The sequence below is a fragment of the Patella vulgata genome, chromosome 5 (assembly GCF_932274485.2).
Source record: "Patella vulgata chromosome 5, xgPatVulg1.2, whole genome shotgun sequence".
NCBI lineage: Eukaryota > Metazoa > Mollusca > Gastropoda > Patellidae > Patella > Patella vulgata.
Genome location: NC_065883.2, coordinates 69,028,242 through 69,055,973, shown reverse-complemented (window position 1 = coordinate 69,055,973; position 27,732 = coordinate 69,028,242). Strand labels below are relative to the sequence as shown.

The following is a 27,732-nucleotide window of genomic DNA, read 5'->3' as shown; positions in this document are numbered from 1 at the left end:
AACGTGACTATGTCAGGATCCAGTAATGTAGTCAGGAAAATAATTGTGGTCCGATCCCTGATGCAAATATAGTTGTCTCCCATTAAACATAATATTCAAAGCTCTTCTCTGAAAAAGTCAAATATGGGGTTTGTTTATATTGCTCAACGAAATGTAAACTGTTAATGATGATGACAATATATTATTTAAAGTTTTAAACCATGACAAAATAAAACGAGATATTGTTAACGTCACAGAACGGATTCTATTTAGATTATATTTACAATGGCAGGAAGCGGACGGAGAGTGGTAAGAAATTAATATATCAAATTATTAGTAGTATCGTCTAGAACTAGAGAGAGAGAACGTCGTAGATTTTTAAAAAAACAAAAACATTTTCATTACAAGTGGAGAGAAAAATGTGTTATAACGTCAATAGTAGCTAAGTATCCAAACTAGTAGGCCTACCGTAAATGAAATGAAATGTTCTGCTCTGACTTGGCGAATAACATACATAAGCCAAAGACCTACTGGGAATTAATTTGGCCCAGACAGCAGAGCTACATGTATGGCTCTTAAGTTATAAATAATATCAAATTCCTACTACGAGGGGTTCTTTTTATGTGCACGCCAATGTGTAGCCTATACGGTAGGCTGCCTCGGTTTTTCGTACCACTGGAACGTCTATACCATGGACGTATATGCCAGTCAGGACCGAAGCGCTTTTGAAAATGACTGAAACTGGATCAGGCCCGTAGGACATTTTGCACGCCGGAAAAGTAACATTTTGTGCTAAATCATAAAATCCCCGGACGCGACAAAATTCTGGGCCCTCAGTTCTAGTACACCACTGATTAGGGGAAACCACATCTGAAAATCCTGATGAACTTGCTCGACCAACACCGAGATAGAACACGGGACATCAGCAGCTAGCCTAACTACAAAATTTTCAGGCTAACATTTCATATTATGGTACAATTTTATTTCAATAATTTGCTTGCACGTAGTGGTCTTATGAATAGCATAGTTCTAATTTGGTATTATCCATATAATTGAAATTAAGAACACGAATCCATTCAATTAGAATAGAATACGTGCATAACCAAGTATATTTTTGTTAAAGGGCCAATCCCGATAATATTTTGGAGAATAAAACTGCTTAATTTTGTGTTAAAATCCCTTAACATCCTCTAACTTAGGGTAGAGCAACTAATAACTCAATATGTGATATATTTTCAAACAATTTAAACCCGTCAGTCTTAATCTGGAAATGGAGACCGATGTCCCAAGCTGTATTATTCGGTGTCTGGATAAAAACACAAGTACAGCACATGGGTCATTCACTGTATAAACCTTTAAAGAAAACGGAATCAATTATCAGGTCACCCAACGAAAAAATTGACCCAAAATCTTAAAAGGGTTATGTGTCCGGATTTAAGCAATTTTGAAGTTCACGTCCAAATGACTCAATATTTTGAGCTGAAGTTTTGAGACGGGGTAAATACACCATTTCTCTATATTTTGACCCTTAAATTTCATACGTACTCAGACTTTTATTTTTGAGACTCTGTTCAAATCGGGATAGTCCCTTTAAGTATTTTTTACCCAAGACATTGGAGATGTTCCTGATAAAAAAAATTCCAAATTGTTGTTCTGACTCATTACATATATATTTCACTTTCAGTAAGTAACATAACGTCGTCGTGGGTTTTCTCTGGGTCCTCCGGTTTCCGCCCACTGCTAAAGACCCCTACGCGCAAGCGAATTATTGAAATAAAATTGAACCATGTGTTAGTCCCGAAATGACCTAGTTTGTGTCGAGTGGACGTTAAACTCCATTTCCCTCTCTCTCCTACCCACGGTACGATTGATATATCCTACATTATTCAAGGCTTTGTTCAAGCAAAATCACAGTTTGCATGGAAATAAGTAATTCTGTTACAAAAAGTGAAGAGTGGACCACTCAAATAGTTGCCGAACAGTTTTTCTTCTATGTTTTTGAGATGACGTTTAATTACATGTATGCGTGTTCTAATTCTAATAAATTAGTTTATTATATGTTGAGCTATGTGCAATAGACTGTCGGTTTAATTGAAAAGTAAGGTAGTTATAGCCATGTAGGCCATTAACTTTTTTATAATCAAAACTGGCACAAAGGAAGTCATTAGAATCATCCACTACTGTGGCTGTAGGCAAGATGGAAGACATCAATAGTGGAACCATTTTTACCCCTTACCGTAGTCACAGGCTATCAGCCTACATATTTCTGTGACTAATATAATATTAGTTGTCTTGTTACATATTTTATTATACCATAAGTGACCGTTTATTACAGGGACGGGACGTCAAGTTATCCAAATCATTATCCTGGTTATTGAGACATGGAGCAGAAAAAGCAGGACTTCATTTCTCGCCAGGTAAAATTTTAATTCCCCAGGTGTTTGTCCAGAGGAGGGGGACTGTATACTCTGCCCCCACATCCCTTCCTTGTCACGCAGAGCATTATTTATCTCCTACTTTCCCTAGGAAAGAAACAGACAGAATAGACTAGGCTTTCAATGATAAAATTCAGATTAAAAGAAATGGTAGGGGTGGGGGAAGGATTACAATGTACTTGTAGATGCTGGTTCATTACATGTCAATGCAAACCCATTCCTTGCAGATACAGACTTAATTCACACCGATTGCAGGCCCAATACCCATTACTTGTCAATGTCGGCTCATTACATGTTGGGGGAGGGTGGATGGCCGAATGGTTAGAAAGTGCGTGCTGTATCCTAAGGTCTGTCATTGAGTCAACTGGCGTGGTTTCGATTCTCCGGTTGTACGTGACAAGGAGTAGGGTTGCCTGTCCAACCTCGTGGGTTTTCTCCAGTTTCCACCCACTGCTAAAGGGAGCAGGTCGTTTCATCCCACTACCGGTTCATCCCGGGCTGTTTCATCTGGGCTGTTTCATCCCATATTTACACGGGTCCTTTCATCCCACTTATATCGGGTCCTTTCATCCCACAAATTTAAAAACCGGTATTACATGAATTTTTAATATTTTATTTATACATTAATACCAATAACCAATGCAATTTTATCATGAATAATGTCCAACTCCTTCTTTTGCATACGCCTTAGCTTATTTTCCGAATATTTTATTTATACAATGTCAATGAATAGTGTCCAACTTCTTCCTTTGCCTACGCTTTAGTTTATTTTCCGAATCCACACCACTTCTCGACATCAATTTCACTAAAATTACATCGCTTACAATCGAGCGATGCTCATAGCAAAACACTCAACTCATAATACACTGTATAGTCATTTTCATGCTTAACAGGATTGCCAGTGATAGAACAGTCTATCAAAGAATAAAATTACACATAGTCACTATTTCGACACGTGTTATCTTTAGATGTTCAGACTACCTGGCACCTCAAATAACCCAACTTTAAAGGGGGGTTGGATTGCTGAATGGTTAGCAATGGTATCATAATGTCTGTCATTGAGTCGACTGCCGTGGTTTCGAATCCCCAGTTGTATGTGACAAGGAGTAGGGTCACCTGTCCAACCTCGTGGGTTTTCTCAGGGTCCTCCGGTTTCCTCCCACTGCTAAAGACCCCTACGTGCAAGCGAATTATTAACATAAAATTAAACCATATGTTAGTCCCGAAATGACCTAGTTTGTGTCGAGTGGACGTTAAACCCCATTTCTCTCTCTCTCTCCCAACTTTAAAAGAAAGCATGCAGTGTCCACCTTACAACGGGTTCCATTGGTTTACGATTTATTTTATAATTTATCACACAGTTTAGACCACAATATGTTACGATTCGCATTTTGGTATTCTAAATGAATTCTTATACGGAATTCTTATATTTGGAGTTGTTTGGTTTCATTTCGTGTACGGAAATTAAATCTACGATCAGTTTTAAAATTAATTATGGTTTCGAAATAATATCAATCTAATTTATTTTATTTAAAAGGCGCTTCTGCGCAATTTAATTGATTATTTAATAATACGTATAAAATCCATGATGTATTTTGGCGAGTGATTAAGCTGTCAATATGTAATTATAAAATACCTTTTTATAAAGAAAATAAATGATGTTAGACATCATAAACTAACAAACAATACGCGTATACTTTATTACAAAACCATCGGTAAACTAATCTAAAATCATAACGGCAATCAACAAAAATCGACGAGTAAAACTTATTTATTCCATACATTATTGTTTATTTAACAATAAGTAAGTCTTTAACAGTTTATTTAACAATAAGTACAACTCAGTTAATTGACTGCTATTATAATAACAAGGGGGTGAAACAGTCCAATAAAAAATTAGGTTGGGATGAAACAGCCCGGGGTGAAACGGTTGTGGGATGAACTGACCCGCATCCCTGCTAAAGACCCCTACGCGCAAGCAAATTATTGAAATAAAATTGAACCATATGTTAGCTCTCTCTCTCTCTCTCAATACTTGTTAGTGTTAGTTTGTGCTAGCTCATTACTTCTTAATGCTCATTACTTGCTGATGCAAAGTATAATTTTTCCAGTTTTTTTGGACCATTTTTGGACAGAAAGTCATACTAGAGATTCAACTTTTACGAGGGATTCCTCAATGCCATAAATGACGATCAGCCACTTTGCATTGTAAATGTACACAGAGTCGATACAAGTTGCGTTAACTTCCTACTTTTCTGCACAGACTGGGTTCATTAAGACGGACAGTCCAAAAACCTGCACTAAGGCATACTGTTATTTCGCTTTCCAACTGTCCAGGGTTCTATTTATATGTATGCCAATGTGTACAGGAGACCTAAGGTTTTCCGTTCCATCCGAACTGCTTGACACTTCCCTCCGTTGGAAAATGCAGAGTATCTTTCTCGACCAACACCAGGAGCAAACCTGAGACTTCGTGGTTAGCCGGCTGCAGTGTCTGATTCACTAAGCCACTGCGACTCTCTTTCTATCAGAATTATCTATGTTAAACCCCATTCAATCTTGCACGTCCCCCGCCCCTCTCATTTCCATGAGTGTAAACTGTACAATAAAAAAAAATAAGTTTAATTATTAATTTAATGTTTTTAGGTGGATTTTTATACGTAGAGGAGATATTAAATAAACCACAGTTTAAAAGTTTTACAGAAGCTGATATAAGACAAGTTGTGGAAACCAATGATAAGAAACGGTTTGCTCTTCAGACAGATGACGAGGGCAAACTACAAGTCCGTGCCAATCAGGGTCACACTTTACAGGTAAACACAACTTATCTAGATTATCAGATCGTTTAGTTTCTAACATTTAGCCATCGAAGAACCTCCCTAAATTTTATACCCTGCCACTTGACTGACTCGGTGACAGACCTTATGATCTAAAGTGCTGACACCCCCAACTTGTACATGGGACCTTGGTGTTCGTCCAATCCAAATGAATGACGGGACAGTGATCCTAGCCCAGCACTCCATCCTGCATCACTGACAAAGTGAAACCATCCTGAAAATCCCAAGGAATTTCATGGCCAAACACCAGGATAGTGGGGGGGGGGGGGGAATGGCCGAATGGTTAGCATGTAAGTGCTGTATCATAAGGCCTGCCATTGAGTCAACTGGCGTGGTTTCAAATCCCCGTTTGTATGTGACAAGGAGTAGGGTTGCCGGTCCAACCTCGTGGGTTTTCTCCGGGTACTCCGGTTTCCCCTTACTGCTAAAGAAACCTACGCGCAAGCGAATTACTGAAATAAAATTAAAACCATATGTTAGTTACGAAATGACCTAGTCTGTACCGAGTGGATGTTCAACCCCATCTCTCTCTCTCTCTCGCTCTCTTCTCTCTCTCTCTCTCTCTCTCTCTCTCCTGGTTAGTGAGCCCGCACTATACTCAATAAGTCACCAAGTGGAGTGAAATCCAGATATCTGTGAAAATCTTATTTGTGAAAGGGGGAGTTGGTGGCCGAATGGTTAATGCTGTGCGTTGGATCAGAATGTCTGTCATTGAATCAAATGGCAAAGTTTCGATTCCCCCTGTTGTACATGACAAGAAGTAGGGTCGGCTGTCCAACCTCATGGGTTTTCTTCGGGTCGTCCGGTTTCCACCCACTGCTAAAGACCCCTACACGCAAGCAAATAATTGAAATAAAATTGAACCCAATGTTAGTCCCGAAATGAACTAGTTTGTGTCGAGTGGACGTTAAACCCCATTTCTCTTTCTCTTATTTGTGAAAATCTTATGTTTGAATCATTTATTTATGAATCATTTGAATGTGAATCCTTTATTTTAAATGGCGAATTTTGAAACCATATATGTGCAAAACAAATACATTATATAATCTTATATTGATCACAAGATTACATTCCATAGAAGATAAATTTATTTGAATGATTGTATAAATATCTGTATTTTGTAGGTGGATGATTTAGAGCTAACACCAGTAACGAGTCCTGCTAACTATCCTATAGTGATACATGGAACTAATATGACCGCTTGGAATTCCATTAAAACACAGGTTTGTTATATAATACATAGGAAGAGTTTAAATGCAAAAAGGAGGGGGGGGGTGCTGGTCGAGTGGACTAATGCATTTGTTTTAATATCATAGGGACTGTCATTGAGTCAAGTTGCGTGGTTTCTATCCAGATCTCCTAAGTGACAAAGGGTAGTGTTGCCTCTGGTTTCTTACCGCGGATAAAGACACCACACACACAAAATAATTATTGACATAAAACTATACCATTTCTCAACCTATCTAAACGCAAAAACAATCTATTTCTGTCAAATAATTGCTCTGAGAAATATGTTAGATCTGTATAAGATAATTGTTATTTTATATAGGGATTAAGTCGAATGAGGAGAACTCATATACATTTTGCTACTGGTGAACCTGGTGATAGTGGTGTTATAAGTGGTAAGTATATGATGACTATGTATACCAGGGAAGCAGGTGGAGGTATGGGGGGGGGGGGGGGAACATGACGGGGAACAGAGAGAGGAGTTTTCACAAAACTATTTTACAAGAACGAGGGGGGAACATGATGGGGAACAGGGAGAGGAGTTTTCACAAAACTTCTAATGAGAGAGAGGAAGATATTTTACGAACTGAAAAAGGTTATATATTTGAATTATCATTTTATTTCTGTTTAATATGTCTATTTATCTTGTAATTATTGCTGTTGATGGGAGTTATCAGATATAAGCTACATATGGTAACTATGGAGATACCGGTATCTTAATTCCTTTCATGTGCCCAGGTATAATTATTTGTAATGAATGCAATTGGTGTGATTATTGAGATCCCAAGCTGCATTCATAAGTATGAGTTAACCTGTTAATTGTATTATAGGTATGAAATCTTCCTGTGATGTACTGATATATTTAAATCTACACAAAATGTTACAAGGTAAAGCATTTCAAATATTAGAAATATAATGGTCTGGTCTTTCTGGTTATTCCTCTACCATAGAGCTATCATCCCTCATTGTGCACTGTAGTAGTGTCTTCCCTCATAGCATACTGTAGCGCTATCGTCCCTTATGGTACACTGTAATACTATCATCCCTCATAGCACAATGTAGTGCTGTCATCCCTCATCACGCACTGTAGTGCTATCATCTCTCATAACACACTGTAGTGCTATCATCCCTTATACCACATCATTGTAGTACTATCGTCCCTCATCACACACTGTTGTGCTATCATCTCTCATAACACACTGTAGTGCTATCATCCCTTATACCACATCATTGTAGTACTATCGTCCCTCATCACACACTGTAGTGCTATCATCTCTCATAACACACTGTAGTGCTATCATCTCTCATAACACACTGTAGTGCTATCATCCCTTATACCACATCATTGTAGTACTATCGTCCCTCATCACACACTGTAGTGCTATCATCTCTCATAACACACTGTAGTGCTATCATCTCTCATAACACACTGTAGTGCTATCATCCCTCATAGTAAACTGTAGTGCTATCATCCCTCATAGTACACTGTAGTGCTGTCATCCCTCATTACACATTGTAATGCTATTGTCCCTCATAGTACTGTAGTGCTATCATCTCTCATAGTACACTGTAGTAAGGTCTTTGATGTTTCTTAAGTTCCCACCTAAGTTAATCAGACATGTATTGACTTGGAAATTAGCCACAAGTTTTGTTCTATGATGGCAACACCATCGTTCATGGCATAAAAACGGGGACAGGCAGTAATCATTTGTATTAGCCAAATTCACAAGTTCCCAATTTATGTTGTTAGTGTTTGTCAGTTTATTTAGTTTATAATGAAATATTTAATAGAAGTATATTAAAATTGTACCTGTATGTTGCAGATAATTTACCTGTATGTTGTACAAAATGTACCTATTATTTGTAGTTACATCCTCTGGCAACCTTTGATAAAACTGTCCTGTTTATTTTCAATACAGCTTAAAGGTATTCGTGTATCAGAAATATACAGAAAGAGTACTGTTCATTTCTGATACACGGATACTTTTATACTGTTTTAGATACCTATCAAGCAATAAGTAGCAGACGTTTAGTCCCACCCAGATCGCAATTGATAACGATGGCTCTATACAATGCACAAGGATAATGTACATGAAACAACTAGTCAAAATCATAGTAACAAAACAAACCGGGGGGAACTACATGGTAGTTCAAAAACATATACAATGACATTAAATTAACATAACAAAATATTACAAAAATCAATTATTATACATATCAATTGGCATCTATTTCATAATTTGGTTTGATTTATATTAATATGCAAAATATATAAATTAGAATATTGAATAATTATTTTAATTAATTGTGATGATAGAAGGTGCAGTTCTCTTGCTGGACACTTCACAGGCATTGAAAATAAGCAGGATGAAAAAAAAACGCCTAGAAAAACATAAACTTTATTACAAATAAATTTCAACGGAAGAACCATCTGCCGATGCATACTTTCACCCTTGAATGACCCACGTTTCACATTTCCTTTACACTACATTTAATAATATCACAGTCCTCTACGCCATAGACAAGTTGTTTTGACGATGTGGTCTGAACAAACACGTGATTGTTTTACGCTCAGAGTATCATAGCAAGATGCACGTGTAAATACTACTCAGGTCGTCTCTCCACTGCGAAATCATTCTATCATGAAATGTAACGTGAGGCTCAGAAAGGGATAAATGAAAGAGCAGAAAGTATTTGTCATTTTTCGGTTGAAACGACTCGATAATCTATATATTTGAGACTGTCGTTTGTCTGTCTGTCTGTCTGTCTGTCTGTTCGGGGTCTGCCCCGAGTCTGAAATTTGGGGTATATGGGTAACTCGGATCGGGGAGTAACATAGGCCAGGTGGCGTTAGTCTACCACTTCCGGTTTCGGAGTTATGACCCCCGAGCGACGCCAGTCTGTTTGGGGTTGGCGGCTACACTAGGTCTGCCCTGAGTCTGAAATTTGGGGTATAGGGGTAACTCGGACCGGGGAGTAACATAGGCCAGGTGGCGTTAGTCTACCACTTCCGGAGTTATGACCCCCGAGCGAAATCTGTCTGTTCGGGGTTGGCGGCTACATCTGCCCCGAGTCTGAAATTTGGGGTATAGGGGTAGCTCGGACCGAGGAGTAACATAGGCCAGGTGGCGTTAGTCTACCACTTCCGGTTTTGAACTTATGACCCCCGAGCGAAGCCGGGTATCCTGCTAGTAAATACTATTTTTCACATTTTGCTTCACAATACTCGATAGAAATGTGATGTAAGTAACTTATTAGCACCTTTTCTCGGTGTATCGGTGAATATCAGGACAGTTTTGGTCGGGAGCCAACTCGGCTGGGGCCCTCGACCAAAACTGTCCTGATATTCACCGATACACCTCAGAAAGTGTGCTAATAACTATTACATAATATACATGTACAAGCGCTGAAATAAGCGTCCGGACACGGACAATGTCCGGGCGAATTGACCCCTTTTGACAGGCCAAATTGTCTTTCGTCCGGACATAATTGTCCGACCGTGTTTTTGTAAAACATTATGTCAAAAATATTTGAGTCGATCGCTATTTATTATTAGACTCGAAAGTCCAAAACCAAAAATATCAATGACCCGAGTCATAGTGAAAATGTTACTATTTATATCTCGGCCGCGTGCAGATAAAATCTTCAATAATTTTTAGAATCGACTCTTTTACGCTGGTTATATCAACGACCCGAGTCATAGTAAAAATATTACTATTTATACATGTATCTCTCTCGGCCACGTGAAGAAAAAATAATGAATAATATTGAGAATCGGCTCTTTTACACTGGTTATTCGAGTCTCGTAGCTAGCTTTGCGTTACTTTCGTATATGATTAGCTCTAAATCACACCTAACATGACATGTAATTATATAAATTATTAGTAATAAAAGTAATAATATTTTAAAATTAGTTTACAAGAAAATGTCCAAGTTGACTATGGATGTAATTAGGGACAGATTTTTTATACGAAAATATCTCACTTTGTTGGACACTTCCAATGTGAATGTAAATAGAAGAGCCGTGAAAACATGTCGAATAAAATAACTTCTTACTTTTCCCAACCCTCGGACACGGATATCCCGGCTAGTGGGACCGTTCCAGAAAATTCAAAGACTGGTACTGTGTCTTAATCTTATGTCTCTCATAAAGACACTTCTAAACGGGGGGCGTCGCCGTCACCAGTTGGAAAATTACAAAAACGAGCCGTAGAACTAGAAAAGTGGATCAAAAATGACTTGGCAGATTCTGAACCATTTACGACAACTCAAGATGTCTATTCTTTAGTTAAATTTGAATCTTAATCAGAGTTTTTAGGATTTAGTCCCCAGCCCCACCAAAGAGATTAATGACATTATTATATGAACTATAAAGTTGTATTCCATATACATATAAAAACTTAAAACTCCAGGTTGTATGTGAGTCATCAATTTATTTTATTAATAAATGTATGTATAATAATATATATAAACATAGTAAATTTCAACAGTTTTTTGGTTTAATATACTTTATAAAGTATTTGTCAGGCTGAAAATCTGAAATGTCCGGCCGAAAATCAGTTCAGCCTGACATGATGTCAGGCTGAACCTTAGCAGTTATTTCAAGGCTTGTACATGTACCTGTATTTTATAAATAATATGTCTGTATTTTGTATTACCTGTATTTGATAAATACCTGTATTTTGTAGATAATCAATCTGTATTTATATCAGCTAATGGTGTGATATTATCACCAGGTGATCAACAAGGGATTATACAACCTGTATATTTTAAACAAGTTATTAACAGAAGAACAAGTAAGCTGTGACAATTTTAACAAATAGCATATATTCCATTTTATCTTTTATTCTACTTCAGCCCTTGTATTTCACTTGACCCAGCATTCCGAACTGGATGGCTGAATGGTTAACATGTGCTCGTTGTATTATAAGGTCTGTCATTGAGTCAAATGGCGTGGTTTCGATTCCCCAGTTGTACGTGACAAGGAGTAGGGTCGCCTGTCTAACCTCGTGGATTTCCCCCCACTGCTAAAGACCCCTACGTGCAAGCGAATTATTTAAATAAAATTGAACCATGTGTTAGTCCAGAAATGACATGGTTTGTGTCAAGTGGACATTAAACCCCATTTCTCTCTCTCTCTCCCTGTGTTCAGAGGATATAGTTGTTGTGATCATATGTTTCTTAGCCTGGCAACTTATTTCTTTTTTTTTTTTGCAGGAGAGGTTATTCAATGAACAATGCATACAAATCTTCAGGAAATAAAATGGTGCTGAAGGGAAACTAGGTTTAATAGCATGTTAGTACCAAAATAAATGTACTGAAAAGGAAGGAGCGAGCCTTGAAAAAGCAATACATTGAGATATCCATTTCGATATAAAATATATTTTTATCTTGTTTGTTATTTTAAGTCATTTCTGTGATATGAAGAAATATACAAAGTATAATTTATGTGTCTAAACAATTAATTTAAATATTTAATAAATTTTAAATTTTTAAAAATAAAAATAAATTTTTGATATTTGTCTACCAGTAATCAAAAGTTATTTAAATTCCATTTAAAGACCCTGGTATTCCAGAATAAATGGCAAATGTAGAAAATCATAATAATCGATTCACAAAGCAAATAGGTCTAAAATATATTAAACTTGATTATTTCTAACTCAGTTATTGCCACTTAAAGTTTACATTAGTTTCTAGTGCTTTTACACCATCCTTTTTATTTCTCAGTAATCATCTGTTGACAACCGTAACGACAACTCATTGCTATCCACGAATGTCAAGCCAAAATGTTATAAAACCTTTTGTCAGTTGTTATTTTTCTTAAATTAAATTACGGAAAATGTTATTGTGTGCCGAGAATAAGACACCTGTCACAGACATTGTCGAGCAAAAATCCTCTGCTACCTGGGGTTTTTTTTTTCAGATCATTTTAATATATGTCCAGCGCGAAGTCAAAAATAATAGACACCAGCTCATCATTGCCTGACATTTTGTCAGATCCTCCTAAAATAATTATTTTTAGGCCTGGTTTATTGCCTTCTGTGATACACTTGAGATACTTCACCTGTATTAACTTTATTTACGTGACAAGGAGATGGGTCACCTGTCCAACCTTGTGGGTTTTCTCCGGGTCCTCTGGTTTCCTCCCACTGCTAAAGACCCCTACGCACAAGCGAATTATTGAAATAAAATTGTACCATGTGTTAATCCCGAAATGACCTAGTTTGTGGCGAGTGGAGGTTAAACCCTCTCTCTCTCTCTCATTTAAAGGTAGGCATTCTTTCCACAATGGCTGCTGTATGATAATATGAACAGGAAACCTGTAAAACTTTATATTTTAATAATTCTTCTACTATTTTAGGAGTGTCTGATCTAAATAAATATCTGTGACCTTTGCCCTCTGGATGCCCTAAACGGCCATCACTACCACAACCCCAGGTAAAAACGTGACCTTCAGAACTTAAAGCACAGCTATGTATACCGCCAGAAGCAACCTGGATAATGCAATCTCCATCAAACCAAGCTGGATCTATCTTTGTGGGTAAAAATCGTGAACCCTGATCTCCATGCCCAAGTTTGCCTTTATACCCGTCCCCCCATGAATAGACTCCACCCTCAGATGATGTAGCTAGGGTATGGCCATGATGCTCTCCGACACTGCAACTTACAGTTTTAAAACAAATACTGTCATTGGCTACTTCAACAGCTTCCATTTTATTTTCACGATTTTCCTCACCAAGTCCTAAAGCCCCATCAGCACCTTTACCAAACATAAAAAGTTTTCCATCTTGAGTTATGGCCCCTGAATGGCTATATCCGGCAGACATTGACACAATATTATATTTGCTTAAACTCGCTATCAACCTGGGTGAAGAAACATTATCCAGTGATCCATGTCCTAAAACACCAAAATGTCCACTTCCAAATGAATAGGCTTGACCTTCCAGTGACCAAGCAAGAGTGAAATTGAAACCACAAGAAACTCCTGTGACTCTGATGGAGGGTGAAATAGTCGGGGGTATGGATGTTTTTTGGTTGATACCACTTGCTTTACCATGACCCCAAACACATAAATTATTATCACTGGTTACAGTAGCTCCATGCCATATTCCACTTGATATCTGAAAAGATATTAACACTCTACAATGATTTTCCATATTTCCTTCCTTCATTTGAAATGAAATGGGGTTTAACATCCTACTGTTCTGCTCCTAAACTGGGCTAATGAAGACGGGTATAAGCCATACAGTGTGCTATGAGGGATATTTTGCCCAGGCAGCAGCACTATCGCCTACACTTATATCGAATTCCAACTGCCAAGGGATCTTTAACGTGCATTCCAATGTATTCACGGGACCTCGATTTTCTGTCTCATCCAAAGGACTAGACAACTGTCCTTGTCAGGCCCTCCACTCTGCACCACTGACAAGGGGAAACCACGTCTGAAAATTCCGATGAACTTTCTCGGCCAATGCTGGTATCAAACACCTGACCTCCAGGCTAGCGAGCCAGTGTCTTAACCATAATTGATCCGGACTTTTCAGCATAGCTAGTTTACCCTTGTCAGTCGTGCAGGTTGACAGATCGCCGGGCAAGGAACAGCGCTTAGTTGTCCAGATGGAACGGAAATTGGAATGCATATATAAAAGAGCAGGGACAGTGTTGCCATCAAATCATTTGACAAAGAAATCATGGTTCCAAAAGGATTTTCAGTGGAAATGGCATTAGCAAAACATTTAACCGAATCAATCCTGGTCAGATCACATACGCAGGAGTTATAGTGTTAAAAAATTGCTGTTTAACTACCGGTAAAATAAATCCATATTCACATTTGCCGTATATATTTGGAATACTTTCTTTTTTTTTTACATTTATGAACTTTTTTGTTTTACCTGCTTATGCTGTTTCCCCAGAGGTTTCACTTCTTTAAATACGACTTCGTCTTCGACCTGAACGTTACCAAGGCGACCATATTTACAACACCCAGATGTAAAAACTCGACCGTCGTCAGTTAAAATAGACGTAAACAAACCACCGCAGGATATCAGTCGACAATTTGGCGTTTCTTTAGCAAAAAACTTCACTGAGACTGGAATATGTTGGGTTAATTTATCGCCAGAACCTAGTTGTCCAGAGACACCGAGGCCCCAGGTCAAGACAGACATTCTGTTTTAAATATTGAGTTTGGCCAAAATGTAAAAATCAGAATTTTCGGCGAGAGTTTTGTACTGTAAGAAATCTATATCGCACCGTTCTGTTCATATATTGTTACTAAATTTAGATATTTGTCACTATCAAGGGAAATAACTCCTGCAATATGTACATCGATCGTCCAGGCGTACAAAATAATTATATTTTTAGAGAGAGAGCGAGAAAAATGGTGTTTAACGTCCACTCGACACAAACTAGGTCAATTCGGGACTAAATTTATTTAATACAACATGTACGAAACATTAATTAAGATATGGAATGACAAAGGTAAAAAAACCTTTTGGAAATATTTCAGTGTTTAACATTTGGAAATATTTCAGTGCTATAAACATCTGAAATTATTAAAAGTGAAAAAACATTCTGTTCAAACTGTTTTAAACTTTATATAAGATCAAAAAATAAAGTGGAAAAAAGTAGGCCCTAATTACAACAGAGTTTTAAAAAGTTATCTGAAATATTGTATTCACACATGATAGATTTACACCTATAATGTAGAGCATCAAGCCCCCCCCCCCAAACCCCACCACACGGCGTTGTTTGGGCAAGATGTCCCCCATAGCACAATGCTATAGCACAACGTTAAACCCTATTTCATTTCATTGTCCTTTGGGAGCCACGGTGGCTAGGTGGGTTAGACGCTGGCTCGCTATAGCCTGGAGGTCACGTGTTCGATCCCAACATTGGCCGAGAAAGTTCATCGGTATTTTCCGACGTGGTTTCCTCTTGTCAGTGGTGCAGAACAGCTGGCAAGGACAGCTGTCTAGTCCTTCGGATGATACGAAAAACTGAGGTCCCGTGTATACATTGGAATGCACGTAAAAGGTCCCTTGGAAGTTGGAATTCGATATAAAAGTAGGCGATAATGCCGCTGCCCGGGCAAAATTTTCCTCATAGCACACTGTATGGAGTATGCCCGTCTTTATTAGCCCAGTATAGGAGCAGATCAGTAGGACATTAAACCCCATTTCATTTCATTGTCCTTTAAGGGCAAGGTAAAATGACGCCACTGTTTTATATTTCGTGATAGTCGAGTCTATTTTCGCAGAATTTGAAAGTAAAGTAGCTGATCGGCTCACAATTTTAAGAAGGAATTTTATTTGGGTGAGTAAGATAATGTCATTGTCTATTAACTATAGGAATAACTTTTATAAGTTAATGACGTATTAGGGGCGGGCGCTTGATCATAATCTTCCATCCCCCTTGGATTGTCAAAAGGTTAATATTTTTATAAATAGGTTGGGATTCTATTTTTAACAGACGCGCTCATTTTGAATTAAATATTGTCTATCACGACACCGAAGATAGTTTCAATGTCTGGAGGAGAGTTTTGTTCATGTTTTTAATTTGTGATATGATAGCATACTTCACGACGCATGTCAGTCCTTATTAGACATGTTGCAGCACAAGGTGACTTTAAACCAGTCATGTTATTTATGACGTCAAATAAACGAGATAAGAGGTGTCTAGCTTCCTGAGGATTTGTTTAAACGGGTCAAATATTACCTTCACGCACAAAGGAAACATCTCTGACAAAATGAGCCACCATATGAACCTGGCGACATTTGAACTGAAACCAACGGTATTGTAACTGATCTATCCATATTATAAATGAAACTAGTAGTGATACTGTAAATGAAATAGCTTTATTTAACGTCCGGTTCCACCGAGGTGATATCGCAGACAATCAACACTGTAATGAAGTTGCATTGTAAATGTAACCAGCGGTGCTGTAAATGAAACTAGCGATGCTGTAACTGAACAATGTTGTGGCCCTTGTTTCACTTTGTTGAACGTTGTAAATTTCCGTTAAGTACTTCTGGAGTTATGGCCCTTGTTTCACGCTCTAATGACAAAAGTCATCATCCTATCTTTATTTAATTTAAATGCATTATTGAGATTAGTAAAACGAAGAAGCCTATTCAATTTTAGCAATTTATGTTGATAACGTTTACAGAAATGAAATGAAATGGGGTTTAACGTCCTACTCTTCTGCACCTAACCTGGGCTAATTGAAGACGGGCATACGCCATACAGTGTGCTATGAGGGAATTTTTGCCCGGGCAGCGGCGCTATGGCCTACTCTTATATCGAATTCCAACTGCCAAGGAATCTTTTACGTGCACGCCAATGTGTACACGGGACCTCGGTTTTTCGTCCCATCTGAACGACTAGGCAGCTGTCCTTGTCAGGCCCTCCTTTCTGCATCACTGACAAGGGGAAACCACGCCGGAAAATCGAGATGAACTTTCTCGGCCAATGCAGGGATCGAACACCCGACCTCCAGACTAGCGAGCCAGCGCCTTACCCACTAAGCCACGGATAACGTTTACAGATATGACCCTTGTCAATTTGTTGAACCGTGTGAACATTCGATCTATAGTGGCCTGTATATCTTCCTATTATCCTATAAAGCATAAATATGTAACAAGCCTTGTCGAGTGCTTGGACGATTTAGCTGCAGTGGGTGTATGCTTTGTTGCCTGGCAAGTTATATTAAATTTTTATGTCGTCACGGCAGATTCTTTTCAAATTTGTTGTGAAGTAGTGTTGTCATGGGAGGATGAACCTTATCGATTTTCAGCTTTCCATGACTTTCTGTTCCTAAGTTATACCCACTATGCTGAAAACCTTGTGAACGCGATGTAAGCTATAGCATGATATTATGGACAGGCTGGTTTAATTAAACTATCTACATATGAAGGAATAATAAATGGTAAAAAATGGGTAAAATCATATAAAATGTCACTTTCAAACACGATTTAAAAAAAAAATCGCTGCTGTGTGAAAAAAAGGGTGGGAATCTTCTCCCTTCGTCATAATAAAGCCAAGTTAGTGTGTTGATTTAAAATACACTTTCATCGGCCTCTAGACGTGAGTATTGGGGATTGGGAAGAGGCTCCATAAGTGTAATAGCCTAGGGCCTCACTTAATTTAATTCCGACATTAATGGTCTGCTTAGAGGTCTTACACAGGGTAGGCTTATGTTTTGTTGTCTGACAAACTATTTTTATACGCCCACATTTTCATGTGGACGTATATTGTCGTCGCCCCTGTCCGTCCGTCCACAATTTGTTTGTGGACACTCTACAGGTCACAATTCTTATCCGATTTTGACGAAACTTGAAATATAGTTTTATCTCCAAAAGATCTCGGTTTCTTTCGATATTGGCGCATATCGCACCGTAACTTTATGAATTATGGCCCCTGATTGTACGAAAAATCCCGTTTTTAGCTTGTGGACCCTATAGACTAGGTCATAATGTTTATCCGATTTAAAAAAAAACGTATTATATCACCGTTACACCCTAAGGACGGCTGAGTTCGAATTTCGGGAAAATCGGTTCAAAACTGACAGACAAAATGGCTGGATCCTGCCTGACAGCCGCTGGTTACACCTATTCATAAAATTGTTCATTTAATAACCCAGTGGTAGATTAATGTTAATTGTTTGTTTTCAAGCTACAAGATTCAAACATGACTGGTAAAACTGAGTTGTCAAAACTTTGCCGAGACCAATTTTGTAAATGGATAGGTCGATCAGTGGATTTTAAACTGGTATACAGAGCTTCAACAGATGGAATGTCTCCTACGATATTTCATCAGAAATGTGACAACAAGGGACCGACCGTTGTCATTGGTTACAATACAGATGGATGTGTATTCGGTGGATATACGTCAGTAGATTGGAAACCATGCATCTGTGGTACTGCCCAAACCAGGCGGGACGAAAAAGCTTTTCTTTTTAGTTTGAAATACATGAATAAATACTCTCCAAGAATCTTCCCAGTAAAGGATCCTGAATTGGCCATAACAATCTGTTCAAATTATACTGCTGTATTTGGATCTGCTGGTACTCCAGATATGATGATTCTACCTAGCCAAGTTGTAAATAAAGATACCAACGGAAATTACGCTACTAATTTTAATCAACAGGGTTTTAAATTCGGTACAGTATATGACAGTGGAGGTGTAACTATGCAACAAGTTACTAAAGACAATTATATATTCAAGGACGTGGAAATCTACCAAGTTATGGGTATGTAAATGAAAAGAACATTTTTACAACCACAGACCAAAAACAATTATCAAAACATTGCTAAGTAAACAGCGCTACCTCGCGTAGAGATAGAGGGGACTGTGAGGAAATGTTTGGAAAATTCTTTTCTTTTTCTAATTCCAATATCTTTTGGAACTCTTCAGGTGACATAAAGGAGTCTGAGAAGAAATTTATGAAAAAAAAAATAGATTTTTTTTCTCAGTCCAATATCTTGTGTAACATTTGTAGTGAAAAACACCACAGGCAACAAACACTTGTGAAAATTATTCTAAATTGAAAATCTTGTAGGATGTGATACCACACAGGGAAACAGGGGGGTCTTAGAAGAAATGTATGAAAAACATCGATTTTGTTTCGATGCGCAATATCTTGTGGAACTCTTGTGGTGAAAAATGCAACACAAAAGCTCCGACACCTGCGATAATAATACCGCATTGCCTTGTATTAAAACATTGCTTTTGTATTTAAATCATTATTGTTTGTAATGTAACATCTTTGTTTTAAAGATCCAGGACGTCTAGACAAACCATGGCGAGATGAAGAAAAAGATAACAAGGTATGTAAAATTGGTTGCCACTCTACGATTGTACTTCGCGGGGGGGGGGGGGGGGTACATCAGAACCTCTTGGCAAACTCACACCACCAAGAACGACACAAGACTTCCTTGGATTTGTAGCTAAAAATGGCCAATATAGATATATATATAACCATTATTAAAACAACAAATCCACAAGAGAATTCGAATGTGTGTAGCACCATGGGTCTTTTGTCCGACGTGGAGAACGGCCCAGGTACTAATACCGGTCGCCACATCCTACGTATGACCCATGCATCTTTTCTTACTACATATCTTAGTAGCCTTGTGATAGTCTAGTATTTTTACTTGCCTTCCTTACTTCCGCTCCACGTTGTACATCTCGTCTTCTTATCTATCTCAGTTACGACGTTTGTCTTCTCAGTAGTTAGACATTTGTCATACCAGGAATTACAATGCATCAGATCGTTTTTACTGGATACACATAAGCATACGTTACAATAGATTGCAATAATAAAATCATTCTCTCAAACCCTATCCAGCCAGACTCGCTGGGGCGAGTCTGCTGATAGAAATTACTACATCTTTTCCCTTCCAGAATCAAGCTGCTGTCTGACGATTGTCCAAAGATAAGATGGTCTTCTAGCTTTGGGTTTTGGACGTTCAATTATCTAATTGTTCAAATACATATGACGTAAACAAGTATAATGATTGGTTACTCAAGCCACATGATGCAATTAGTAAATTCCCAATCACGTGTCAAACATGATATTCTCATTCCCACGGAACCAGTTAATGTTTACCAAATTTATTCCTTTTTATATAACAATCTGTCACTTATTATCTTTCAATCTGATTTAAGTGTATGTTAGAAAATATTAATTAATATAATGCTAGTAGCTAACAAAAAATCTACAAAAGCTTTACATGTGTCGCAATTAGAAAGCTTTCTTTGACAAGAAGATCCGTCCTAGATGGTCGTAATAAAATAAACTGTTCAGCGCAAGGTGCATGTTAGCCGAATGGACTCGTCCATTATATAGAATGGGTAAAAATATCTTTTCCTCTTATTTAAATTTCCGAACACGAATGCAAAGCATATGATTCAATTCTAGGCTACACTGAAGGAGATGGTAGAGGATTACTGTCCAGTAGAAGACGCAGGAGTGAAACAATCTCGAATCCTATTGGTTGGATCAGTTGGCGCTGGGAAATCAAGCTATTTTAATACCATTAATTCCATATTTAGAGGTCATGTGACTTCCCAAGCTAATACCGGAAGTGCTGAGCACAGTTTAACTACAAAAGTAAGCAAAGTTTTGTTGTCATTTTAACGGTGCATTGATCAATTTTACCATGAAAATAAATGTAATTATTTTAAACAATAAAAACCACCGGTGTTAACTGGAATAATCAGACGTTAGAAATTGCCATTCGATTGAGATTTCTCGCGTATTTCGTTGAACATATCTGATTTGAAATTGAGTGTAAATACGTCTATATACATTCATATTACTGTAGGGGTTATTCAGAAACAATACAAAACTGCGGAAACGCACTGATGTTTTTATTAGAGGTAAACAGTGTATGTTTAATAACCGGCCAATTGCCTACACATGAACATAAACAATTCAGATGGGAGGCTTATCTGACGGCCCCATTTCACTCGCAAAGAGATACACTGTCAAAAGTGAAAATGAACGTTTTTGATTTTTGTCTTAATAATGAGTAATTGCTCCACAAATCCTCAGGCATTCAGCAATTCGTCGTGGCATGCTCCTAATCAACCGTCCAATCACGATTTGGGGCAATCTGACCCACTCCTCTTGCAGTCCCACGGCCAATTCTTGCAGTTTTTTCCGTTGACGTCGACGAACACGTCTCCCGATCAAATTAACACACTAAAGCAAAGATACGCTAAACAGTAAATCTTATACAAGAACCGATAGGAAAGCAAACATGGATAGGATAAACCAGCAAGCGACAGTTTTCATCATCCCTTCCTTGAAGTGTCGAATTTGACAATGAGCCCCTTCCACGTGTATGGCGATAAGTTCTTCATTTGTGAACATATTTTCAAAGCATGTCAAGTGTCCATGACTATTTATCATATCACAACCTACATAGGTATTCGCATTTTAATATCCCCTACTTTTTTTGAAAGGTATATTTCCGCTGCAACCCGTTTGTGTCAATTTCTAGGTCCCAAATATTAACGATTTATCTCCTTTAATTGTTTCTGATAATTACTTATTGGGTTGTTACTCTTGATAAAATTTTCGAGTCTAGTGGACTGGCCCAAATACCTCGCTGCCGTGAGCGTATGTCTCGTTGCCTGGTAACCTATGTTTCATACACTATCGAAAAGCCGGGGTGGCTCAGTGTGTACGTCTTGCAAGATACTACGTATAAACTTTCGGGTAGGACAAAAAAAAATACCGAGGTCCCATGTACACATTGTAAAAGTATTCTTGATCTTTGGAATTCGAAATAATAGTAGGTCGTACCACCGCTTTCCATGCAAAATTTATATCATAGCACATTACATGGCGTATGCCTGATAGGTGCAGAACAATACAACGTTAAACCCCAATTCATTTAATTTTGCTAATCCGGGTGCAGAACAAAAGACCTGGCAAGAAACAGCGTCTAGTCGTTTAGATGTTGCAAACCTAGATCCTGTGTACTGCACCATGGCATGCACGTAAAATAACCTTTGACAGTTGGAATTTACTAGCTGTCCAGGCACATTGACCCCCAAAGCACATTTCATTTCATTCATTCATTTAATTCTTGTTGGTGATAGTTTTATATTGTTTAGTTATTAGTATTGCTGCCTTCAACTTCTTATTGACTCCATATATGGGAGAGAGGGAGAGAGAGAAGAGATGAGATGGGGTTTAACGTCCACTTGACACAAACTAGGTGATTTCGGGACTAACATATGGTTTCAATTTTATTTCCAAAATTCGCTTGCGCGTAGGGGTCTTTAGCAGTGGGAGGAAACCGGAGGACCCGGAGAAAACTCACGAGGTTGGACAAGCGACCCTACTCCTTGTCACGTTTAACCGGGGAATCGAAACCACGCCAGTTGACTCAATGACAGACTTTATGATACAGCGCACACGTGCTAATTAACCATTCAGCTGCATGCAATAAACAGATTCAGCTCTTGTATATTGCATCTTTAAGAGTGTTGTTGTTAGTAATGGTTTTAAATATCTTGCTTAATTTGTAGTATCGCTGCCATCAACTTCGTAACAACTCCACGTATTTGAGCATTCGTGTCTGTGACACACGAGGGATGGAAGAAACCCAAGGAATAGATCCTTGTGATTGGACCGCCTTGTTGGATGGTCACGTTCCTGATCGTTATACGGTAGGTCGATCACTTTAACTTAATTTCAACAATAAACAACTGTAACACATACTTATGGCAAAAACATCTACTGATTTATTTGGGCGACGTTTCGAAGAGCTTTCTCTCAACGTTATCAAGCTAATAGAGTAATACAATTATCATGAGGCCAATTTATACAGAAAAACTATAACAACAAGTCCTGAAACCACACAAAACAACAACAAGATTGGAGATGTGGCAGTATCCTCTATCAATGCAGTAAACAGATTGGAGGGAAAATTTGTAAAGACTAAGTGCAACTTTACTTTCCTGATGCGATGCAGGGACAACAAAGTAGCTGTTTTTTCCATAAGTATTTGTTATAGTTTATTGCTCTATCCAGTTACTAAATGCCTCTCAAAGATTACTATTTTCAACAGTTTGAGGCATTTAGCTGCTGATCATGGGCCTGTTAGCTATCCAAGTCGTAGTGTTGTCTGGTCATATCAGTTTCCTTATACCTTTTACATCTATCCCAGTGATTGTACAATTTCATGACAATGTTCCAAAATATCAATGTTAACTTTGCATATTTTATTTAAAATTCAATGACCGTATCAAGTTGACTTTGTGCATTTGATAAATTCTCATCTGCAAATATATAATCAGCCTCTGCAATCTGAATGGTCGATATCAGAGCAACGAGGGGGCGGGAAGTGTTCTCAAGGGGTGCTGTAAAATTGACGGACAATGTATATCTATTGTTTTTATGGTCGACAATTTTTTCACAGGGATTTGAGGGGTGGGGGGTCGATATTAACTACTGATTTAGCTTCACAGTAAGTAAGTCTGTAGTCCAATACCAATGTCATTGGAGAGTGGGTCAATAGGCTTCTGCCTGTTCTCCAATCCAGTTTCTGTGAATAAGTATTGTTTAGAAAATAAATGTCATCTACACGTATATGGGAGACCACAGGTAACTCTGTCTATCTTTAATTTTACAGTTTGAACCATGTTCTCCTATCACACCAGATAGTCCGGGATATATTAAAACACCAACAGTAAACGATAAAATTCACTGCGTAGCTTTTGTTATTGACAGTACTTCGGTTGATGTTATGAATGAATCAATTCTTTCTAAATTTAAATTGGTGCAGAAACTAGCAAATGAAAGAGGTAAGAATTTTAAAGTGTAGCCGAAACTAGTCAATAAGATATTACGAAATTTAAACTGGTATAGAAAATAGCCAATGAAAGAAGTAAGAATTATTTTAATCTGCAGCCGAACATGTACGAATTTAAACTAGCCAGTCAAAGAAATACGAATTTTAGACTTGTACAGAAACAAACCAATCAACGAGGTAAGAATTTAAATTGATGTCGAAATTTGATGAATCAATTAGATAATCAGAGAGGCAGAAAAGTTTCTATGAAGTTCAAAGAAATTATGCACGTTATTCCATCGATACGCTATGATATGACGACCTTGGAATAACAGGTGGTTGTGTCAAATGTCCACAGCGATAAGGTATCAAAAGGGATTTGTATTTTAGAAACTTCCATATGGCTGTATAGTGGATTGATAAATGTTTATTAGATCAAATTGACTCAGGTTTGACATAAAAGTGGATGTTTATTGTTTAATCGTTTGGAGTTACTATGGTTCTATATCCGGGCCAGTTTTAGCCTCGAAGACTGTTCAGTCGTATGGGGTTGCCATAGCCCTATATGCGACCAGGTTTTAGAATAAAATGTATCTGTTCAGTCGTATGGATGTCAGGTTTTAGCATAGAAATGTATGTTTATTGGTATGGCGGTTGCATGGATCTATATGAGGTCCAATTGTAACATAGAAATAGGGTTTAACGTCCACTCGACACAAACTAGGTCATTTCGGGACCAACACATGGTTCAATTTTTTATTTCAATAATTCGCGTGCGCCTAGGGGTCTTTACCAGTGGGAGGAAACCGGAGGACCCGGAGAAAACCCACGAGATTGGTCAGGCGACCCTACTCCTTGTCATGTACAACCGGGTAATCGAAACCACGCCTGCTGACCCAATGCCTGATCTCATGATTCAGCGCGCACGTGCTAACCATTCGACCATCAGATAATTTGTATAAAAGTGTGTTGTGATAATCTAGTCTATTAGTAACAAAGAAGTCGATAAGAAGTTCTTTAGATTCAGGAGAAAAACACTGAAAGTGACCTGAAGAACATATTGTTGTTATGTGAGATTTAAAACTTAGGTGCAAATCAAGAATAGCACCTATATTAGGCTATATTCTTTGCTTCTTCTGAAGGGTAGATGATCTGTTGTTGGAAGGTCTTTGTCATAGAGAGTTAAATTGTTGGGGGGTTTTTCCAAGTGAGGGAAGCTCTGTTTTTTCGGGATTTCATTTAAGAAAATGGCACGTCATCCAGTTATGAATATCCGAAACACATTCTTCTAGATTAGTTACTGTTTCAGTTTCGTTAGCAGGGCTAATAGATATGTAGGTTTGGGTATCGTCTGCATATAAATGCATATTAAGTTCATATTTGTCTGCAATTTTCGTGATGGGTTTTGTGAAAATGATAAATAAAACCGGACCCAAGACAGAACCCTGTGAAACACCACAGCACATAGGGAGTGAGTCTGATTTTACATTTACTATTTTGACAGTTTATTTACGATTTGCTAGTACCACGAAGACCTGTAAGTAAATCTGTGGTGTCCAGAGTATCAAATGCGGCTGATAGGTCCAATAAGATCAATATCATACAATTTTGTTTCTCCATGGCACAGTAAATGTCGTTATTAAAGCTGTGTCGGTGCTATGGCATCATTTTGCATGCTGACTGTAATGGATTGTTTAATTTATGTTTTGCTATATGGGATTCAAGTTGGATAAGAACACCTTTTCTACCAGTTTACATAAGAAACTGTGCTTGCCGACAGGTCTGTAATTTTTCAAGATGTCTTCGTCCAATCCAGGCTTCTTAATCAAGTACTTCTGGGAATGTCCACTAGTTAGTTATTTGTTGACTATCTGACAAAGCATGGGTAGAAGCATCTTCACTTGAAGCCTTAACTACGTACATCTTATCAAGCTAGATGTTGTAAAACTCGCTGGGGTATAAGTAGATCTATGTTCGCCTTCAAAATAGTTGTTATATATATATGATATATTTTCAGGTATTCCACAAGTTATTGTGTTGACTAAAGTTGATCAAATCGAATTAGATGTAGAAGAAGATCTGACCCAACTACTTTACTCACCTCGAGTCGCTTATGTCGTGGATCAAGTTGCCCAGTTGATTGGTTTACCTAGAGGTCATGTTTTACCTGTTAAAAATTACGAGAAAGAAACAGAATTAAATGAAACAGTTGATAGATTTGCCTTGTTGTCATTACAACAAATGTTAAGATTTGCTGATGATTATATGTATGAATTACTCGATGTACTGAATACACGCGATACGTGCGATACACGCGATACACGCGATACATGCGATACATGCGATACACGCAATACACGTCAACCGTCACGAAAATTGTCCAGTTATTCTTTACTATGGCTGTGGGTAATAGTAATAACTTTCCTGATGTTTTCAATGTATTATTTACAATTACTAACCGACGCCTATACTTTTACTGATATTTTCAGTTTTTTCGGCACTATTGATATCAAACGCCTATAACTTTGCTGATACTTTCAATTCATTATTAAATAACTGCTAGAGTTATGGCCCTTGTTTCGACAAAAGTTATCATCCGATATGTATGGAATTTTTATGCATTATTTAGATCACTAAAACCGTAGATGCCTGCTGAATTTCTGGATGAAATTTATGTGCATTATTGAGATCAGTAAAATAAAGAATCCTACTGAATTTCAACAATTACTTCCAGAGTTAAGGCTTTTGTTTCACTTTGTTGAACCCTGTGAACGCTCTATAATAAACATAGACAGGATTACGACATCAGAACTCAACCCTATCTTCCCTCTTTGGTCTACTGACCCGTCACTTAGCGAAGACTGTAGAGTATTTGTGAAGGTCTGTGGATTGAAGATCCAACATCGCTGGATATATTACTGTAGAAACATTGTGCCTTATTTCTTACTGTAATCCTTGTTATGCTATTGTTGACTGTGCAAATTAAGAAATAAAATGAAATGAAATGGGGTTTAACGTCCTACTGTTCTGTTCCGTCTGGGCTAATGAAGACGGGCATACGCCATACAGTGTTTAAGGGGCAGTGTGAAGTTGAATGGTTTCACCAATAACGAATAATGAGGGATACGTTACCTCGTTATTCGTTATTCAACTTCTAGCATGAAGCTAGCCATCACTACAATCATGGTGGATGCCAAGTATCTCCCAGCAGCATTAAACACAGCAAAACGACTTCTAGCCGAAAAAAAATCCAAATCGTTATTCAAGCAGCCAATAACGAGTTGTTTGTTATTCGTTTTTCACCTCGTTATTAGTGATTCCCATATGAATAGGGATATTTCAGGATTTAATTAGAAACGATAACTAGACAACAACAGAATAATTAAATGCAAATATCCCCTAGCAGTATAAAATTGGTTAAATCGGTAAATAAACCAGATTGTTATTCAAGCAGTGAATAACGAGGTGGACTGGCTCGTTATTGGGTCAGAAAATTGAGGTTTAATCATTTACTTTCACTTTCGAATTCTGAGAAAATACACACGACAATCATGCAGCATAAACATCTTCATATTTCTATTTTTCCAAGAGGGCATATTTTAGAAATATTCTCAAAATAGGCCCACCCTAAATTCACACCATAGTCTTCAAAATTATCAAGTTCTTCTTAACTTTTGGGAAACAATTCAACGACGATTTTTCGAAAATTAGCAATTACAGATGTAATTACATAGATAACTTCATAAACTGCCCAGAACGATTGCAGGGTCCTGTCGCAACTGAAAGTGAAAGTTGCGGTAATTGACCACGCAGCTAAAGTCTAAAAAAAATTCGATCCGACCTCACCAAGAAATGCCCAAGTACTTGAACCCCTCTTTCCCAGCCCTGCAATGCTGACAAAACACATACCTTTTGTTTGGCAAACTTACAAACACCGGTAGTTTAAAG

The 27,732-nt window shown here is 37.9% G+C and overlaps 3 protein-coding genes across 4 annotated transcripts; 2 read left to right on the top strand and 1 right to left on the bottom strand.

Annotated features, from left to right (window-relative positions):
• The first annotated feature begins 112 nt into the window (after nucleotides 1–112).
• On the top strand, nucleotides 113–12,280 carry LOC126821761 (tRNA 2'-phosphotransferase 1). Its single transcript, XM_050550259.2, has 8 exons — nucleotides 113–288; nucleotides 2,315–2,396; nucleotides 5,061–5,227; nucleotides 6,376–6,474; nucleotides 6,801–6,873; nucleotides 7,309–7,365; nucleotides 11,167–11,274; nucleotides 11,696–12,280. The coding sequence occupies exons 1-8, from the start codon at nucleotides 265–267 to the stop codon at nucleotides 11,710–11,712; spliced, it is 627 nt and encodes a 208-aa protein (XP_050406216.1). The 5' UTR covers nucleotides 113–264; the 3' UTR covers nucleotides 11,713–12,280.
• A 136-nt stretch (nucleotides 12,281–12,416) lies between these two features.
• On the bottom strand, nucleotides 12,417–14,734 carry LOC126821757 (uncharacterized). The gene is made up of 2 exons (XM_050550252.1): nucleotides 14,371–14,734; nucleotides 12,417–13,599 (listed from the first exon to the last, which is right to left on the bottom strand). The coding sequence occupies exons 1-2, from the start codon at nucleotides 14,641–14,643 to the stop codon at nucleotides 12,739–12,741; spliced, it is 1,134 nt and encodes a 377-aa protein (XP_050406209.1). The 5' UTR covers nucleotides 14,644–14,734; the 3' UTR covers nucleotides 12,417–12,738.
• A 986-nt stretch (nucleotides 14,735–15,720) lies between these two features.
• LOC126821752 (interferon-induced protein 44-like) lies at nucleotides 15,721–27,716 on the top strand. Of its 2 annotated transcripts, XM_050550240.2 has the most exons (7): nucleotides 15,721–15,790; nucleotides 18,149–18,725; nucleotides 19,253–19,302; nucleotides 20,397–20,588; nucleotides 22,520–22,660; nucleotides 23,626–23,797; nucleotides 25,802–27,716. In XM_050550240.2, exons 2-7 carry the CDS (start codon nucleotides 18,164–18,166, stop codon nucleotides 26,305–26,307), a joined length of 1,623 nt encoding a protein of 540 aa, XP_050406197.1. In that variant the 5' UTR covers nucleotides 15,721–15,790; nucleotides 18,149–18,163; the 3' UTR covers nucleotides 26,308–27,716. The 2 variants fall into 2 exon arrangements, with proteins under 2 accessions (XP_050406197.1, XP_050406201.1); XM_050550244.2 differs by lacking the exon at nucleotides 18,149–18,725 and having other exon boundaries at nucleotides 15,727–15,790.
• Nucleotides 27,717–27,732: the final 16 nt, after the last annotated feature.

Coding starts and splice junctions, on each gene's coding strand:
- LOC126821761 (XM_050550259.2), top strand. CDS start 265: ATGGCAGGAAGCGGACGGAGAGTG. Junction 289..2,314: donor CAGGAAGCGGACGGAGAGTG/GTAAGAAATTAA, acceptor CGTTTATTACAG/GGACGGGACGTCAAGTTATC. Junction 6,475..6,800: donor GGAATTCCATTAAAACACAG/GTTTGTTATATA, acceptor TATTTTATATAG/GGATTAAGTCGAATGAGGAG.
- LOC126821757 (XM_050550252.1), bottom strand. CDS start 14,643: ATGTCTGTCTTGACCTGGGGCCTCGGTGTCTCTGGACAACTAGGTTCT. Junction 13,600..14,370: donor TGGGGAAACAGCATAAGCAG/GTAAAACAAAAA, acceptor ATATCTTTTCAG/ATATCAAGTGGAATATGGCA.
- LOC126821752 (XM_050550240.2), top strand. CDS start 18,164: ATGACTGGTAAAACTGAGTTGTCAAAACTTTGCCGAGACCAATTTTGT. Junction 19,303..20,396: donor ATGAAGAAAAAGATAACAAG/GTATGTAAAATT, acceptor ATTCAATTCTAG/GCTACACTGAAGGAGATGGT. Junction 23,798..25,801: donor GAAACTAGCAAATGAAAGAG/GTAAGAATTTTA, acceptor ATATATTTTCAG/GTATTCCACAAGTTATTGTG.